General features: G+C 39.4%; 1 protein-coding gene across 2 annotated transcripts in view; it reads left to right on the top strand.

Annotated features, from left to right (window-relative positions):
• The window catches only part of MetRS (methionyl-tRNA synthetase 1), a 34941-nt gene that overhangs the window by 4843 nt on the left and 13007 nt on the right, over positions 1–17091 (top strand). The window contains exons 2-17 of one of the 2 annotated variants that reach the window (XM_074108390.1): positions 820–931; positions 1971–2124; positions 2638–2781; positions 3485–3582; positions 4871–4993; positions 6642–6758; positions 8200–8275; positions 8798–8925; positions 9523–9627; positions 10491–10668; positions 11065–11229; positions 11989–12090; positions 12630–12747; positions 13920–13990; positions 14709–14806; positions 15796–15944. In XM_074108390.1, the coding sequence (XP_073964491.1) occupies positions 820–931; positions 1971–2124; positions 2638–2781; positions 3485–3582; positions 4871–4993; positions 6642–6758; positions 8200–8275; positions 8798–8925; positions 9523–9627; positions 10491–10668; positions 11065–11229; positions 11989–12090; positions 12630–12747; positions 13920–13990; positions 14709–14806; positions 15796–15944 (1938 nt within the window). Of the gene's footprint in view, positions 1–804; positions 932–1970; positions 2125–2637; positions 2782–3484; positions 3583–4870; positions 4994–6641; positions 6759–8199; positions 8276–8797; positions 8926–9522; positions 9628–10490; positions 10669–11064; positions 11230–11988; positions 12091–12629; positions 12748–13919; positions 13991–14708; positions 14807–15795; positions 15945–17091 lie in introns of both variants that reach the window. The other variant, XM_074108389.1, reaches the window with a different exon arrangement.

Raw genomic sequence — 17091 nt, 5'->3', positions numbered from 1 at the left:
GAACTTGCTTAGAATCAAAATGAAATTTAAACATCAACATGTACAAAAAGTCGAAATATCTCCTAAATGATGGCATTTTCATTAGACCCATTTTACCTTTTTTAGTATGTCCTAAGTAGGGCGTGTGTTAGTATGTCACAGATCTGTTCATATCTTAACATTTTATACGTATAACATAGGAACTTACCGAAACTTTCGGTGTTTACCGGTTGTGGCACATCACTACTTATGAGATGTAAAAAAACAGGTAACACATGAAACGTCATTTTAGTATCTTGGTTTATTAAACAGAGTACAACTTGCAATGACATATGTTATGCATTGATCGGTATAAGCAGAGTCAATTTACCTGTACTTATGTATATGTATTGTGTTATGTTGAATTAATAAAATTTTCATTTTTTTTTCATTTTCATTGTTAAGCTTTTTATTCGATTTTTGTTTACTCTCAATATAATTTCATAATGTGGGCTTTACATATTTGTCATTATTAAATAAAGTACTCTATTTATTTAATACAAACCTTTTCCTTATTAATTCAATAGTTCATAGACAAGTTCAGCAGCATTAATAATAATAAATATAAATATTTTTTAATTTTCACAACGGCCAAGGATTATTTGCCACATTTGTAATTGACTTCTGAAAATAGAACTCTAACTAAAAAAAAAAACCTACGAAACATTAGATTGGCTCATCAGGTTGACCATGGAACCTCTTTAGTTTTGAAACTCTTTGGTGACGGCATCTAACCCTACAGTAAGTGGTACTAACACGGGGGTTGACCGAGCGCTGTGATTGCAGGCGTGTCGTTCGCAGGGCCGCGCGCTCTGCCAATCCTTCAGGTGGACGATCAGCTCGCGTTCTTCAGCAGCAACGCGGCTGCGGAGTACCTGTTCCCCGCTGTGGACATGTCCCATGACGGACGGAGGTTAGTTGTTGATGTGGTTTTTCAATGAGTTGACTGAGCAGAGTTGGTAACATTGGAAAATAAAGTCATTGCTGTGTAACTTTGTAATCGCTAGTATTGATATGGATTACCAACTTACTTATGCAGCTTGTATAACTTTTAACTAAGGGACCCCATACATCCCTGTATTTATTTTATTATTATTTTTTGTATTTTTTTTTCTTTAATTGTATAATATAGTTTTTAAGTATTTTATTTGTAATTATATTTTTATGAAAAAATGACTTTCTGCCAAGTTTCTTGCGGCGCATTCTTCTTGGCAATGATGGTCTTTCCGAAAGCGCTGGTAGTTTAAAAAAATGACGTGTAAAAGTGCCCATTGCGGCCTATTTACTGAATAAATCATTTGAATTTTGAATTTGAATTTTTTGAATTTTGAAACGTGATTGAAATTGCAACATTTTGGATTTTTCTATGACTACTTATATAGTTTAAAAACTAATTATATTTAAAATTTGGAGCTTGTGGGTCTGCTAGAAGTACCTTAGAATTATGATGATTGTGATTGTGAGTCAGTGAGTATGTCAGTGATCAACTATACTATGTGTTCAAATTGAATGATTATTTATTGATCTAATGTTGTCGATAAGCCAAATGCTACTAGTAACACAGGGAAGCTTAAAGGTCCATCTTATGGAGTGGCTAAAAGCCAAAAATTCGTTGCTCGGAAATTGCGTACGTTTTTATAATAAAACTCCAAATATTACTGTTTGATTTGATCGCACATTCAAATCTATTGCCAAGAAGACATTATTACATTAACATCTTGGACAGGGATGTTTGGAAACCTCGTTGAGTTTCTTGCCAGATTCTTCTCAACAGAGGTGTTTCCGAACCGTTGGTAGATTTATTAACATTCATAAGTGCTTGTTATAGCTTAATTTTGAATAGTAGTGCGAAAGTCCGACTCACACTGCTCTTTAGTTTATCTTATCTATAAATTCTATAATACTTACAAATCTTACAATGGCATGACTTAGGCTGACTTGTTTGTCTCCAGCCAGCAAATGCAAGAGTGGGAGGCCACGCGTCTGCAGCCAGCCATATCAGCAGTCCTGGCTGCGAAGACTGTCCCCGCGGACTTGAAACAGGCGCTAGAAGCGCTGCTGCACCATGTGGACTCCCTACTTGGCGCCAACAAGTATTTGTTCGGGGTAAGACCGGTGATCCCTTGTTTCACAGACAGTAATTTGATAGAGTCTCGTTTCTCACAAAGTGTTGTATATAATATTTGTTCCTTGTATTTTTATTTCGAATATTGTTTACTACTAACATTTGGATTGGTTGTACTTTGTTTCATAGACAAGTTTTATCAAATTATCATTTCATAGAGTCATCAATACGCAGAATATTTACTTTGAAGAAATTTAAATCATTGCTTTTTGGTACAAATAAAATAGAATATTTCGATATTCATATCATAGAATAACTTTTATTCTTTATCCAAATTTTCTTTAGTAACTTGGTTCAACTTATTTTTGTGTAATCTCTCGTTAAGTTCATAGCTCACGGTGGAGATGCTGGGATATATTTTAAAAGTAATAATAATAAATAACAATTATCAATAGACAATTGACACCAATTGACCTAGTCTAATACAAAGCAACAAAACAATAATTTATAATAAAAAAAAATTGACAGAAAAATATTTGCTCTTTTATTTTTAGGACATGCTGTCGGCAGCTGACGTGGCTCTATGGAGCACCCTGTACCCTCTGTACCACAACGAGGCGTTACGACAAAACTACCTCTCACAACTAGCCGGTATGCTGCGGTGGTACAGTGATATAGCAGCCGCTAGGGCGGTGCAAGTAAGGACAACCTGTATCTTTATTATACTACTAGCTTTTGCCCGCGGCTACGCCCGCGTGGAATTAGGTTATCGCGCCCTGTTCCCTCGGGAACTGTGCCTTTTTCCAGGATAAAAAGTAGCCTAATGTCACTCTCTGGTCCATAAACTATCTCTATGCCAAAAGACGGACACACATACACACAAACACACTTTCGCATTTATAATATTAGTATGGACTAGCTTGTGTCCGCGGCTTCATCCATGGTGTATTTTTTTTTTTAATTTTCTAAATCTTCTTTTATAAGAACCTTCTCCTGACAATAGCAAACAACAGAAAAAGAATTAGCGAAATCGGGCACGGTTCACGCGTGATGCCGTGACCAAGGGAAATAGGGATTCATTTTTATTACGCTTCATTTACCTATCCTCGCACAGCACCGCTCTGGTGGAAACAGCTGAGCGTTGAAATAAACATTCCTCGCAACACATCCTCGCACATCTCTGGTGGACATGGAGCCTTACAGGTATTTTTATGAACTAAAAGAAGGTCGCGCGCGGGTGAGCAAGGAAATTATTTTAGTTCATTGATATGGACCTCCGCAAAGTAACGCCTGTTTCTGTAAATTAGGTATTTTTATAACATTGTGTATACTTTTTTTTGTGGCAGCGAAGGCACAAGGTAAAAAAGTTCAGTCATTTTGAACTTTACGTATGTTTTGCAGGAGGCGGTTAAACAGTGGGGCGGCTCCGCGGACAAGCCCTACGCCGCCACGTCAGCCCTGGGCGCTCCGCAGCTGCCCAGCCTGGCGTCACCTGCCGGGTAAGATGACACTGTTCATACGTGTTTGCACTCGTATTCATGTGCGAAATTACATTTGAAATTTACCACGAGCTTTTTTTTTTATTCGACTGGATGGCAAACGAGCAAGTCGGTCTCCTGATGGTAAGAGATCACCACCGCCCATAACCATCTGCAACACCAGGGGTATTGCAGATGCGTTGCTAACCTAGAGGCCTAAAATTGGATACCTCATGTGCCAGTAATTTCACCGGCTGTCTTACTCTCCACGCCGAAACACAACAGTGCAAGCACTGCTGCTTCACGGCAGGATTAGCGAGCAAGATGGTGGTAGCTATCCGGGCGGGCCTTGCACAAGGTTCTACCACCTGCAAACGCCTGCTGCTTTACGGTGAAGTTACCAACCAACCAACCAACTAATCAATCAATCAACTTTAATTTGATTGCTTAATAACGACATCTCATGTTCGGGTGAGCGGTTAGTTCCGATGGAGTGCCGAAATGTTTCTCGATGAGGGCTACGGCATAGATGTCGCTAGTGTCGCTGCTTAAGTGGCTAAATAAGAAACAACACAAGCTGAGATATGAGGTGCATAGGAGAAATTCGTGTCTGTATCGTTGTCCAGTGGTGGTGTAGCGGTATAGCACACGGCACGGAATGCCGAGGACCTGGGTTCGATTCCCAGCGCCGGTCTTATTTTTCTAGTTTTTCTGTGCATCTATATTTCAGTTTGTATTTCCGATATTTCCTTGGATGTTTGAGAAAAATACATTGCGAAAATACAAACTGAGACATGGATGCACAGAAAAACCAGAAAAAGAGACCAGCGCTGGGAATCGAACCCAGGTCCTCAGCAATCCGTGCTGCGTGCTATAACCCCTACACCACCGCTGGACAGGAATCTAGACACGAATTTTTCCTATGCATACATATCTCAGGTTGCTTATTTCTACTACGCTACTTATGCAGCAGCACTAGCGACATCTATGTTCCGCTCTCATCGAGAGACTTCACACTCTTTCGGAACCAACCGCTCACCCAGACATGAGATGTCGCTACTAAGCAATCAAATTATGATTGGTTTTTTGGAGTCTTTATTTCAACTCCAAATTTGTTACTTTTACGGGTATCCCGTGAAACCATATCGAAAATACAAACAAATTTGGAGTTGAAATAAAAAATACAAAAAGACTCCAAAAAACCAATCATAAAAATACATTTTCTGCTTTTCTTTTCTTTCCAAATTATACAGCCATAGAAAAAAATATCTAAAGCACCAGTTTCCATGTTCAACTGGCTTTGTTTCAGAACGCCGCTAGATGGCCCCGCTGTTGTGCCGGGCCCGAACGCCGAAGAAATAGCCGCCGCCAAAGATAACTGGACCAACGGACTGAGCCAACTGCAGCCGCCGCTTCAACAGGAAAAAGTCACGTGAGTATCCCGCTATCCTAGAATAGGGTAGCCATATGAAAAAGAAAGAAAGAAAGGATACATTTATTCGTGACATGGTAAGAATGGATAAGAATAAGAATAAAAAAAACAGGGCAAGTGCGAGTCGACTCGCGCACCGAGGGTTCCTTTTTTTTTTTTTTTATTCGACTGGATGGCAAACGAGCAAGTGGGTCTCCTGATGGTAAGAGATCACCACCGCCCATAAACATCTGCAACACCAGGCGTATTGCAGACGCGTTTCCAACCTAGAGGTCTAAGATGGGATACCTCACGTGCCAGTAATTTCACCGGCTGTCTTACTCTCCACGCCGAAACACAACAGTGCAAGCACTGATGCTTCACGGCAGGATTAGCACATTTATAGGTATGTAAGTAAACGGAATCGTCTCTTGAAGATATTTCTCGCTTTTTCCGAGTGATTTAATACATCCAGTGTATACAGAGCTCTAGTCTTAAGCAAAACGTGCGCAGTGTGGGGTCAGATTATAAGCAGCTACCTTCATACCAAATTTCAAGATTCACACTGGAAAAAATTATAGTAATTCTAACTACTTGCGTTAAGGTGTGCAACTTTTTAGTCTTCACCCTTTGGTTAAAATAATTGAAACAAAATTAGATTGTAACTAGTTTTAAGCAAATAATTAAGCAAAACTGGTGTAATTAATGTATCATGAAAACAAATATATATTTTTTTCAATAAGGTCATTTCTAAAAATCCGAACACTTGGTAAGTTCGGCCGCAATCCTGACAGAGTCAAAAATCAGGACATGTCCGGGCAAATCCTGACGTATGGTATCATCATCCTAGAAAGAAAGGACTTCAGCCCCCAGGCATAACACCTGCCTGGCGAGAGATCTCTCTATTGGAGCCTCCCCCCCCCCCTTAACACAAATAAACTAAAAATTACAAACATGAAATTAGTACCTACGGATAGCGTGCGAGTTGAATGCAGAGCTCAAAATCTTGCTTTAAAGGTTGAAGGTTGCTTTAAAAAGGTATTAGATTTAAAAAAAGAATAATATTTTTAACGAATTCAAACGATTTTATAGCATATATTGTATATTTAGTAAGGTCGAATTTTTGTGTACATTTATGTGGTTGCTTTATGCACTATGCCTTCAAAAGGGTTAATTTACTGATTGACAAAGGTTTTTTCACTTCTCATGCTCGTAAAGTTCGTGTTTATGCTGTATCTATAAAATGACTTTCTATGTTCTAGTGCATAAAATAAAATCTTCGTCTAAGGCCAAGGTAATCAGGTGTGCTCAGCCACAAACAAAAAAGTTTCTACATATATTTTTTAATAGTTTTTAATTTATATAAAACTAAAAGTCAATCAAGATAAATCAGAAAAATTAAAAAAATAATAAATTATATAATGCATAAAAAATAAAAGGTACATAGATATTATAGTGAATAATCGTTTCCATTGTTGCTATTTCATTTCCTCGCGATCTAAGTGAAAAGCAGAGTGTAAAACTCTAGCATTAAACCCATTTTCCCCTCGACGTGTCTATCCACCCTCTCCGTACTGGCTTGGCAGGCTATATGAACGTCTTGGGTAAAATGGCTCATTTTATGCTCTTGTTGTACAATCTACCATTTACGGCGTTGTTTTTGTTTCAGTATGCCTATAAAAGGTAGGAAGAACGTGTTGATCACATCGTCTCTGCCATACGTGAACAACGTGCCTCACTTAGGGAATATCATCGGCTGTGTATTATCAGGGGACATATTTCACAGGTAACTAATATTTCATCATCATCATATCGGCCGTAGGACGTCCACTGTCGGACATCGGCCTCCCCATAGCCTCCTGAGCAAGGCGCGGAACCGGTTTATAAAATAGCGGTAAATACCGGTTTCATTCGGTTTAACTCCGAACTTTCATAATAACGCGAACGTTTTTAAGAACTTAACTATAACCTAAATAAACCGGTTTATTCGACGAGTGACAGCTGGCCGGCCGGCGGCGGGCGGCGACGTTTATCCTGCGCCGGAATAAACCGGTGTTTATTGTTCTAAACCGGTTAATCTGACAAGAACTTTATGGAAATGTTCACAAAAAATTGGGTTAAAAATAACAGTTTCGCGAACGAAACCAAAATGAAAAGGTTTTGCGCAAAGTACATGATAACGGTTTGGAAATTTAACCGTTATCCGAGCCTTGCTGCTGAGTCCTGAATTTTTTTAACAAACTTAGTGCTTAAGACCTAGACGTGGTTGACCTGCTTTGTTATTTTGGATATTATTTCAAAATGCTTAGAATAGGAATGTTGACACCACCAATCAACTGACGTACTTTTTATGAGCTGTCAAAACACAATTCTCCCATAGAGTTTCAATGCCAATAGCGACTTATGACGTCATAAGTCGCTATTTGTTCGCCAACTCAATCAACTAACTATTTATTTGTTTTAAAGCAACAAAAAATCTAATTTTACAGTAAATCGAAAATTAATCTGGTTTTCAGGGCTAAATTTAAGTGTTTTTTTTGCTGGAGTCGTGCCTTCGAATTCTTTTTTAATGGCGTCAACATCCCTATTCTTTATTCAATGAACAATTTGTACTTTATAAAGTACATACGGCCGTTATTCTTAGTGTTAATTAGTCCTTTATAAAGTACGCAAGGACTCAGGAGGATAGACCTTAATTGCCAGAGACTCCGTCTGCGTAGAATTCATTTATCGTTAACCCGCGGGAACTATGCAATTTTCCGGTCCTATGTCCTTCCCCGGGACTCAAACTATGTGTATACTAAATTTCGTCTAAATCGGTTCAGTGCTTTAGACGTGATGAAGTAACAAACAAAAAATAGACTTACAAACTTTCGCCTTTATAATATGGAAATGCCGCTAGCGTTATGGGCACTTTTGCGCCGGGAATGGCAAGGGGCTAGTTATTTGACTAGGTTATTGTTATAACCTCCTAACGCCCAGAGTCCTTTATAAAGGACTTATTGTAATTTGAAATCAAACTCTATCATAAATGACATAAAGTTTGATGTTCATAAATAAAAAAAAACTTGGGCGTTAGGAGGATAATAATTAGTGAGTTGTGACGTTTAATAAATAGATATTAGTTTTAAATAATAAAAATAATATTATTAGTGGGATTTAGTCATTTTATAATATGTCCCACGAGAGTTTAAGTAATATTATATACTATTATTGTTTTGTTACAGATATTGTCGTATATGTGACTACAATGCTATACATATATCCGGTACGGACGAATATGGGACAGCGACAGAGACCAAGGTAATAATGCAACCAAATTAGAAAAGTTGAAATACCTTTGTCATATCAAAGTTCAATATCTTAAAAATTACTGAACTAAATTTAATGAAACATAGCTAAGAACCACCGCAAGGAAATTGGCTTTCACGTTAAAAAAACCGTTTGAGAGCTACGATGTCATAGAGAGACGGACGTTGGCGTCAGACTTATAATCCCCTATTTTCACGTCGGGGGTTGAAAATAACATAATTTGCCCTTTGATAATGCAAACATATCTATTGTGATTTTTTTCACAACCGCTTTCTCGGCATGACTTCAAACTGGTAAAAAAACACGTATTTTTTGAGTTAGGTAAATTTTGTGTTGAGCTTTACGGTGAAGGAAAACATAGCGAGTAAACCTGCGAAGCAATTCACTGGAGTGCGTGAAGTTCCCAGTCCGCACCGGGCCCGCGTGGGAACTGCACCTCAAGCCAAGCAATTCTGGGAACGTATATGCTGAATTTCTTTGTTTGTGTTGATGTTTAGGTTTTTTTTTTAACAGGCCATACAAGAAGGCGTGACACCTCGTCAAATTTGCGACAAGTATTATGAAATACACAATGACGTTTACCGATGGTTCGACATCGGGTTTGACCATTTCGGACGGACCAGCACAGCCGACCACACAGAGTAAGATTATAAGATTTAGAAGATGACTCGCTTTTGTAGAACAGCGCCATCTAGTAACGAATACATGAACTGTTACGACGAACTGGGAACTAATGTGTCATTCAAGTTTTACTTCTCGTTGTCAATGTTTTTAATCACTGATATATGACAATGGTATGTGTTAAGTTCCCAATCCGCACTGGGCCCGCGTGGGAACTACGGCCCAATTTCTCTCATTCTGAGAGGAGGCCTGTGCCCAGCAGTAAGACGTAAATAGACTAGGATGATGATGATTATGCAACTAACCAGTATGGCAGATAACACTGTTTACTGTAGCAACTGTTTACTTTAAACCATGTGTGTCTATATTGTTTTCTGTGGTTAAAAGTCATCGAGCGTATATTTTTGTCCTATTACAAGCTCATTATTTTATGGACTATATCCTTAGCACATTAGTAGCATAAAGGTTCATACATGTGTCGCTATCGCTACAGCTTTTTTATTGTAGCGACCCTAACGCCATCTTGTATCGAATACATGAACTTTGGAGTTTGTACCGCTTTCTAGCTTCGCGTGTCATAGTATGATTTTTTGTTGTATTTGGCTGTTTATTTACAGGATAGTCCAGAAAATGTTCCTGCAAGTAAAAGAAAATGGTTTCATTAGTTCACAAACAGTAGATCAACTACACTGTGAGAAGTGCAATAGATTTTTAGCAGATAGGTGAGTTCCACTTCAATTTGATTTACATCTGCTTCTATATGTATAGGAGTGCCACCAGAGTTGAGGTCACGCACACAAGCGGAATTTTGGCATTTACTCATTCATTCTCCTTTTATAGAATCAGTTCTTCATGTAACTGTGTGCGTAATCATTCACTTCAACTCTCGCGGCACTATCTTTATTATACAAAGATCAAATGAACTATATTAGTTAACAATTGGCTCGCACGCACCTTACATAGCTAAGTTTATGCAACAAACAAACGCGTCAGTGTAGTGCGGTAGTGGCGGTAGATGGGTTTGTGATGTGTGTGTGTGTGTGTGTGTGTGTGCCGCATGGAGGGATGAGCTGCATGAACATTGGTTGCTTTAACGTAGCTATCGTAAGATCGCGGGTAGACAAATTAATTATTTATAGTTCAAGTAATTTCTAACGTGACAATTAAAATACCACAAAAGGGACTTATACACGAGTAATATTTACCTCGACATTTCGACCACATTACAGTGGCCTCGGTCGCGAGTAGACTGAAGTGTGGGGTGGCAAGTCTGCCTAGCAGCGCGAGTCCTTCGAACTACCCGCACTTGATCACAAATAGTACCGGCACTCGTATCACGAACTACCCGCACTTGGTCATTTTTATTTGTCACCCCATCACACCGACACAACACTAACAATGTCCGAACGTCCCCCCGAACGTTTAACGTACGTGTAACGTACTCGGTTCTTTGGCGTGATAAGTCCCGTTTGTCGTGTTTTAATTATCAGTGAAAATCACGAAAGTGTAAACATTCTTTTTACAACGAAACTAATCGAAAAATTATATAGTAGGTATAGGTAGTGATTATATTCTTACGCCGTAGGTTCGTAGAAGGCACCTGCCCCCACCCCGGCTGCTTGTACCCAGACGCGCGGGGCGACCAGTGCGACAAGTGCGGCAAACTAGTCAACGCCATTGAATTGATCGCTCCGCGCTGCAAAATGTGTTCTGCACCACCCGTCGTCAAACCCAGCGAACAGCTGTTTATAGAGCTAGGACAGGTGAGACCCTAGCGAGTAACGCCATCTAGTGTCTAATACATGAACTACGGGGAACTAGCGGGTAGCGCCATCTAGGATCTAATACGTCAAGGTCATCTACGCATAAGCGACTAGCTTCATTATTAGGGCCTAGTGACGTTCTTTTGAGAGCGACAAGTGCGACAAATTCACTGCAGATAAGCCACGCTGTAGCGATCCTGGCGTCATATAAATAATGTCTTAAACTTAATAAGTATGGGGAAGAAGCGAGTAGTGCCATCTAGTGGCTAATACATAAGCTATGGGGAGCTAGCGGCTAGTGCCATCTAGGATCTAAAACGCATAACTAGCGACTATGAGTAATGTAGTCTTATAATCTTCTAAAAATCTTTGGTTATTACAAGAACTCTCTTTCAGTTGGAACCCTCCCTCCGCACCTGGTTAAACAAGGTGGAAGGCGGCTGGTCCCCTTCGGCCAGGGCTGTCGCGCGCTCGTGGCTGCGCGAGCCGCTGCGCGCCAGGGCTGTCACACGGGACCTCAAGTGGGGCGTGCCCGTGCCGCTGGACGGCTATAAGGACAAGGTGAATTAACATCATTATTGTCATCATGACTTTTATCGTCGCTTTCATCAAAATCAATATCGCCGTAATCATCACCATCTTTATCGCCATCAATATCACTATTGTCCACTTGATCATCATCAATATCATCATTGCCCTCGTCATCATCACTATTATCATCGTCATCGTCAAAATCATCATTACCATCGTCGTCATCGTTAACAGCACTATTGCCATTATCGCCATCGTCATTTTAGTCAGGAGCTACATGGTTTACCCTTAGTCATCATCAACATCATATAACTTTCATCATCACTTGCATTACGGTTGCCGCAACTGCATTCTGCATCGCCATTACCATCGTCATTGTCATCGCTTACATCGCTATTACATTCACTTTCATCTTAGAATCACACTACATCCACCAATAGACGGGCTAGCTGAGTGTATAAAATATACATTCGAAGCTGTCTAACCGGTAAGTGTCTGTCAGCTAGGGCTGTAGCGCGCTCGGGTATAATGATAAGGTGAATTGACATCATCAAGATAAATATCATTATCACTGTCATCATTAATATTGTTACAGTCATCATCAATTTTATCATTGCCATTGTCGTCGTCATCATTAGCACCATTGGCTTCTTCATCATCATCAACATTATCATTACCATTGTCGTCATAATCATCACCATTATTATTAATCGTACATTTGTTGAGTGATGTCGTAAATATCGATTAAAATGATTAAATTCTGTGTCTAATTTCATTGTATTTATCCAGGTATTCTACGTGTGGTTCGACGCTCCTATTGGCTATTGGAGCATAACGCACTGTCTAACGAAAGACTACGAGAAATGGTGGCGGCCCGAGAAAGATATTAATGTAAGTCGTTTTTGAATTCCGCCATTAATCTTGGTACTCATGGCTGGTGGTGATCATTTCCTATCGGATGACCCGCTTCCTCGTTTACCTCCCTCTAATAATAATAATAAAAGAAATCGACGCTTGCAATACGGCGCTGTCCACCCCCCTTCATCCCCCCTAATCAGAAATTCGTGGACCGCGCGAGGTCCACTCGTTGTCAACGCGCCAACCGCGCGTGGACCACCTGTCGACAACGAGTGGACGCCGAAAGTCGAGGCGGTGCTGGTCGGGTGCCGGGTGGCTCTAACGAGCTAACTCTAACATTAATCTAAGGGGCTGTTTCACCATCCATTGATTAGTGTCTATTCTAACAAAACAAATAGAGACAGCATCACACTTAACCGTCAGCTAACCAATGGATGGCGAAACAGCAACTGAATCTATTAAATCTAATATTATGCTGAGTGGGGCCCACTTAAGGCTCCGTTTCCATCAGAGATGTGCGAGGGTGTGTTGCGAGGAATGTGTTATAAATTAACCAACTGATTTCTTCTCAGGTGAAACTCTACCAATTCATGGCTAAAGACAACGTTCCATTTCACGCGATTATGTTCCCGACAGCTGTATTAGCGGCCAACAGGGGGCATGTGTTGGTTGACCACATATTCGCAACAGGTAAGTGAAATTAACAAACACAGTCATATTTGAAAATGGGAGCCAGGTTGAATATTAAAAAGAAGTTTTATGTGAAGTAAGTAGTACATTACTGCAGAGACCAGTAAGTAAGCCTTCCTGGACGAGTAGAAGTTTGATCAATGATACGAGGCCAGGATGGTGAATTACTGGTCGAAGCTTGTATAGTGCTTTTGTCAAAATTGATGATGACGGTGATAATGTAATGACGGTGATTGTGATGTGATGATGATGATGATTGTTAGTGATGGTGATGATGATGGTCGTAGATGGGTGAATTGCAAAAAAAATTTACATAGTTAATAAGGGCTTTAGTTACGAAAACTTAATTGATTTCTTTGTGTTACGAAAGTTAGTCGTACAAACTATATGAGTAACAATCGTAACACAAAGGAATCAATTAAGTTTTCTTAACTAAAGCCCTTAACTATGTACAATTTTTTTGCAATTCACCCAGATGGTGATGAAATGATGATGATGGTGGTGATGATGATGATTGTTAGTGACGATGATGATGATGGTTGGTAGTGATGATGATGATGATGATAATGATGACATGGACCCATTTAAAAATACGAATTAACTACACCCAACACTGCCGCTCGGCCCCCGCACTGTTTGTAACGGGTTCCAAATTTTTAAAGGAACCCCGTTACTGTCCAGGAAGTAAATTTCATACTTACTTCCTGGACACTATCAGCTAGTCTCCAGGATAGATGCGTTACTTTCCACGACGTTTTTGATGACCTAATAGCAACATTTCATACCATTTTTGAGAAAATGGTAATTTTTAATACATTTTTTTCTGTTTGTACTCTATGTTGACTGTACTTGTATTGTCATCTTTGCTACATTTGCTTACCTCAAGTCGATGCCATTAACCGTTGAGTTTCGTCCTGCGGAGAAGATCCTAGCCGGATTACCAGGATGTCACTACCCGGTTATTATCTATTGTCACCAGATTTACATACTCTTAAGTTACCAAATTCCAAGTCCATCCGGTCACTGGAAGTGCGTCAAATTTAACTTGCAAGATTTGACCCGCACATAGGGTGTCTGAGGTTTTTAGTTTCATAATTAGCACCTTGTATAAGATGATGGGAGCCTTATGAGGCGTCCTATATCAATGAATTAAGAAAAAACTTTGTTTTCAGAGTATTTGAACTACGAGGAGGGTAAATTCTCAAAATCAAGAGGCGTAGGCGTCTTCGGTACAGACGCTCAGGTACGTAACAGCGGGGCGCTGTAGAACTCTATTCCCACCGATAAAACTGATCGTGATTGTACCCCGTCTCACCTGATGTAAAGTGCCGATGAGGCCAAAGGTGTGTATCGAAAATACAAACTGAAATATAGATGCACAGAAAAACCAGAAAAAGAGACCAGCGCGATAAAATGTATCCCGGGACTCGAAACTATCTGTATACCGAATTTCATCGAAATCGGTTCAGCGGTTTAGACGTGATTGTACTCAATGTTTGTTACTACAAACATCTTAACATCCAAACTTCTTCACAAACATTAACATTAAAATTTATAATATACTAAGATTACCATAAAACCAAAGCAATTTCAAAGAAAATATCAAAATATTATCCCTAATTTTGTTCGACAATAATATAATAACAATACGACCAGATGGCCTAGTGGTTAGAGAACCTGACTATGAAGCTTGAGGTCCCGGGTTCGATTCCCGTGTCGGGGCAGATATTTGTATGAAATACGAATGTTTGTTACGGGTCTTGGGTGTTTACTATCTATTTAAGTATGTATCTATTTATATAATTATATCTATCGTTGCTTAGTACCCATAACACAAGCTTTGCTAAGCTTACTTTGGGACTAGGTCAATTGGTGTGAATTGTCCCGTGGTATTTATTATCATTATTTATTATTAATAACAGTACAATAATAAATACAGTAATGATGAACGTTGTTTGCAGGACACCGGTATACCGTCAGACGTGTGGCGTTTCTACCTGGCCAGCGTGCGGCCAGAGAGCTCTGACTCCAGCTTCAGCTGGGTGGAACTTGGCACCAGGTGAGGGAAACTTTAGGCTGCTTTGCGGCTGCACCTGAAATCTTAACCGCTATGGGTCTCCCCACATCTATAGACGCGGAATCAGCAAAAACCGATAGAAAAACCTTTATGTAAACTCAATAAGAGCTAAAAAAAACCGGCCAACTGCGAGTCAGACTCGCGCACGAAGGGTTCCGTACCATAATCTATACAACATTAGACATTAGCAAAAAACGGCAAAAAGATCAAGTTTGTTGTATGGCCAGCACGCCAACACGGAGTTTGTGAATGGAGGATTTTTCGGCGTGGAAATAACCTCAAAATGACAATTGTGCAAAAATATTATAAAAAAACACGATTTATTTTCATGAAACACAATTTATGATTACGAAAATGAATCTATTCAATTATATTAGGGATTAATTCATTTTATTATGCACTGTCCAATTAGTTTTAAATTAGTTTTAGGGGCTGTTTCACCATCCATTGATTAGTGTTAAGTGACGGTTTAATTGTGATGCCGTCTCTATTTGTTTTGTTCGAATAGACGGAGACGGCATCACATTTAACCGTCACTTAACACTACTCAATGGATGATGAAACAGCCCCTTAAATTTTGAAACTGTTGGCTAAATATGCAAGCTTTTAAAGCGTCACAATAAAAGAAAAGAAAAAAGAATTATTATTTTTTCTATTTGAATTTTGAACAGATGGCCTGTCCATTAGTCGAGCGTACGTTTTTAAAAAGTAATATTGTAGTTTTGAAGAAAACATTGATTTTTTTCCTCGCATTCAAAGTGAAAAGTAGAGTGTTTAACGCGAGACTAAACAACCATAATGTCACTCGAACTAAAGTTACCCTCGCTCTGCTCGGGTGGCTAAACGTCTCGTGTCGTTATGGCTTGTTTTAGTCCCTTGTTGAACAATCCACTATTACCTTTTTTTCGTGGGATTCGAAATCCGAGTTTCGAGGTTACTCACCACATTCGCAACTGTTTATTTGTCCACAGGAACAATTCTGAACTCCTCAACAACTTGGGCAACTTCTGCCACCGCTCGCTGAGTTTCTGCGCCAACTCGTTCAAGGGTCGGGTGCCGGAGGTCAGGCCGCTCGCAGCCGACTTCGAGCTGATGGCTTTGGTCAACAGGGAAGTCGTCGGTGAGTTTAGTTTAAACTCCGTAAAGATCAAGCAGTCATTGGTCTGCTGCCGACCTTTAAAGAGTATTGGGAGGGTGCGAAGTGCTAGGTGGGGGTGATGAAATCTATCGCAGCGCTTGGTGGCCAAAAGTAGAAATAGTTCTGGCTCTGTCATCTGTCATACTCATATGAATCTGTCATTAACAAAGCAATTCGTATAGACTTTAACTACCTAATTTTAGTAATAAATATTTGTGTTATGATGCGAGCTTGAATTATTGAACACTGTCCCTGTTTTGTTCTTAATTCCTCTACATCTCGGACATGTCCAGCAACAATTTTCCTTATGAAACGGTTTGTGGTTGAAATTTTATATTGAGTGATACTCACAAAACCGGTCTTCAAAATGATACTCATTTTGATCTGAAAACGATATTTAATTTATTACTAGCGATATAAGAGCATTTATATAATTTTACTATTATTCAAAGAAACCAATAAGATAGCTTTATCTTTTCGTTTTACAGTAAAAGTACAACTAAACATGAAGTCAACAAACCCTGACATAACGAAAATAAAACACACTTTTTGAATAATTTTTACTTACCTCATTTAATTTTAATGACCAAAAATGAATTCACAACCTTTTGTCCACCCAAATCACGGTACCACAATAATTTTGTATTATAAATTAATACGTTATAGGTTTGGTTTTTGTCACAATATGAAATTTCAAAACGTCAGAGCATCAGAGCTAATAAGCCCTTTTATTAAAAGCCCCGATCTCATTGTGTTGTCTGGACTGCTGACGGAAGTTGATTCCACAATAGGGAATATGATGGTTATTTGGAGTCTTTTTGTTTTTTTTATTTCAACTCCCAATTTGTTACTTTTACGGGTATCCCGTGAAACCATATCGAAATACAAACTGAGACATGGATGCACAGAAAAACCAGAAAAAGAGACCAGCGCTGGGAATCGACCCACACACGCAGCACGCAGCACGAATTGCTGAGGACCTGGGTTCGATTCCCAGCGCTGGTCTCTTTTTCTGGTTTTTCTGTGCATCCATGTCTCAGTTTGTATTTTCGATATGGTTTCACGGGATACCCGTAAAAGTAACAAATTTGGAGTTGAAATAAAAAATACAAAAGACTCCAAAATAACC

The sequence above is a fragment of the Choristoneura fumiferana genome, chromosome 27 (genome assembly GCF_025370935.1).
Source record: "Choristoneura fumiferana chromosome 27, NRCan_CFum_1, whole genome shotgun sequence".
Lineage (NCBI taxonomy): Eukaryota > Metazoa > Arthropoda > Insecta > Lepidoptera > Tortricidae > Choristoneura > Choristoneura fumiferana.
Note: the sequence above shows the minus strand (reverse complement) of the source record. Positions and strands in the feature narration are given on the sequence as shown.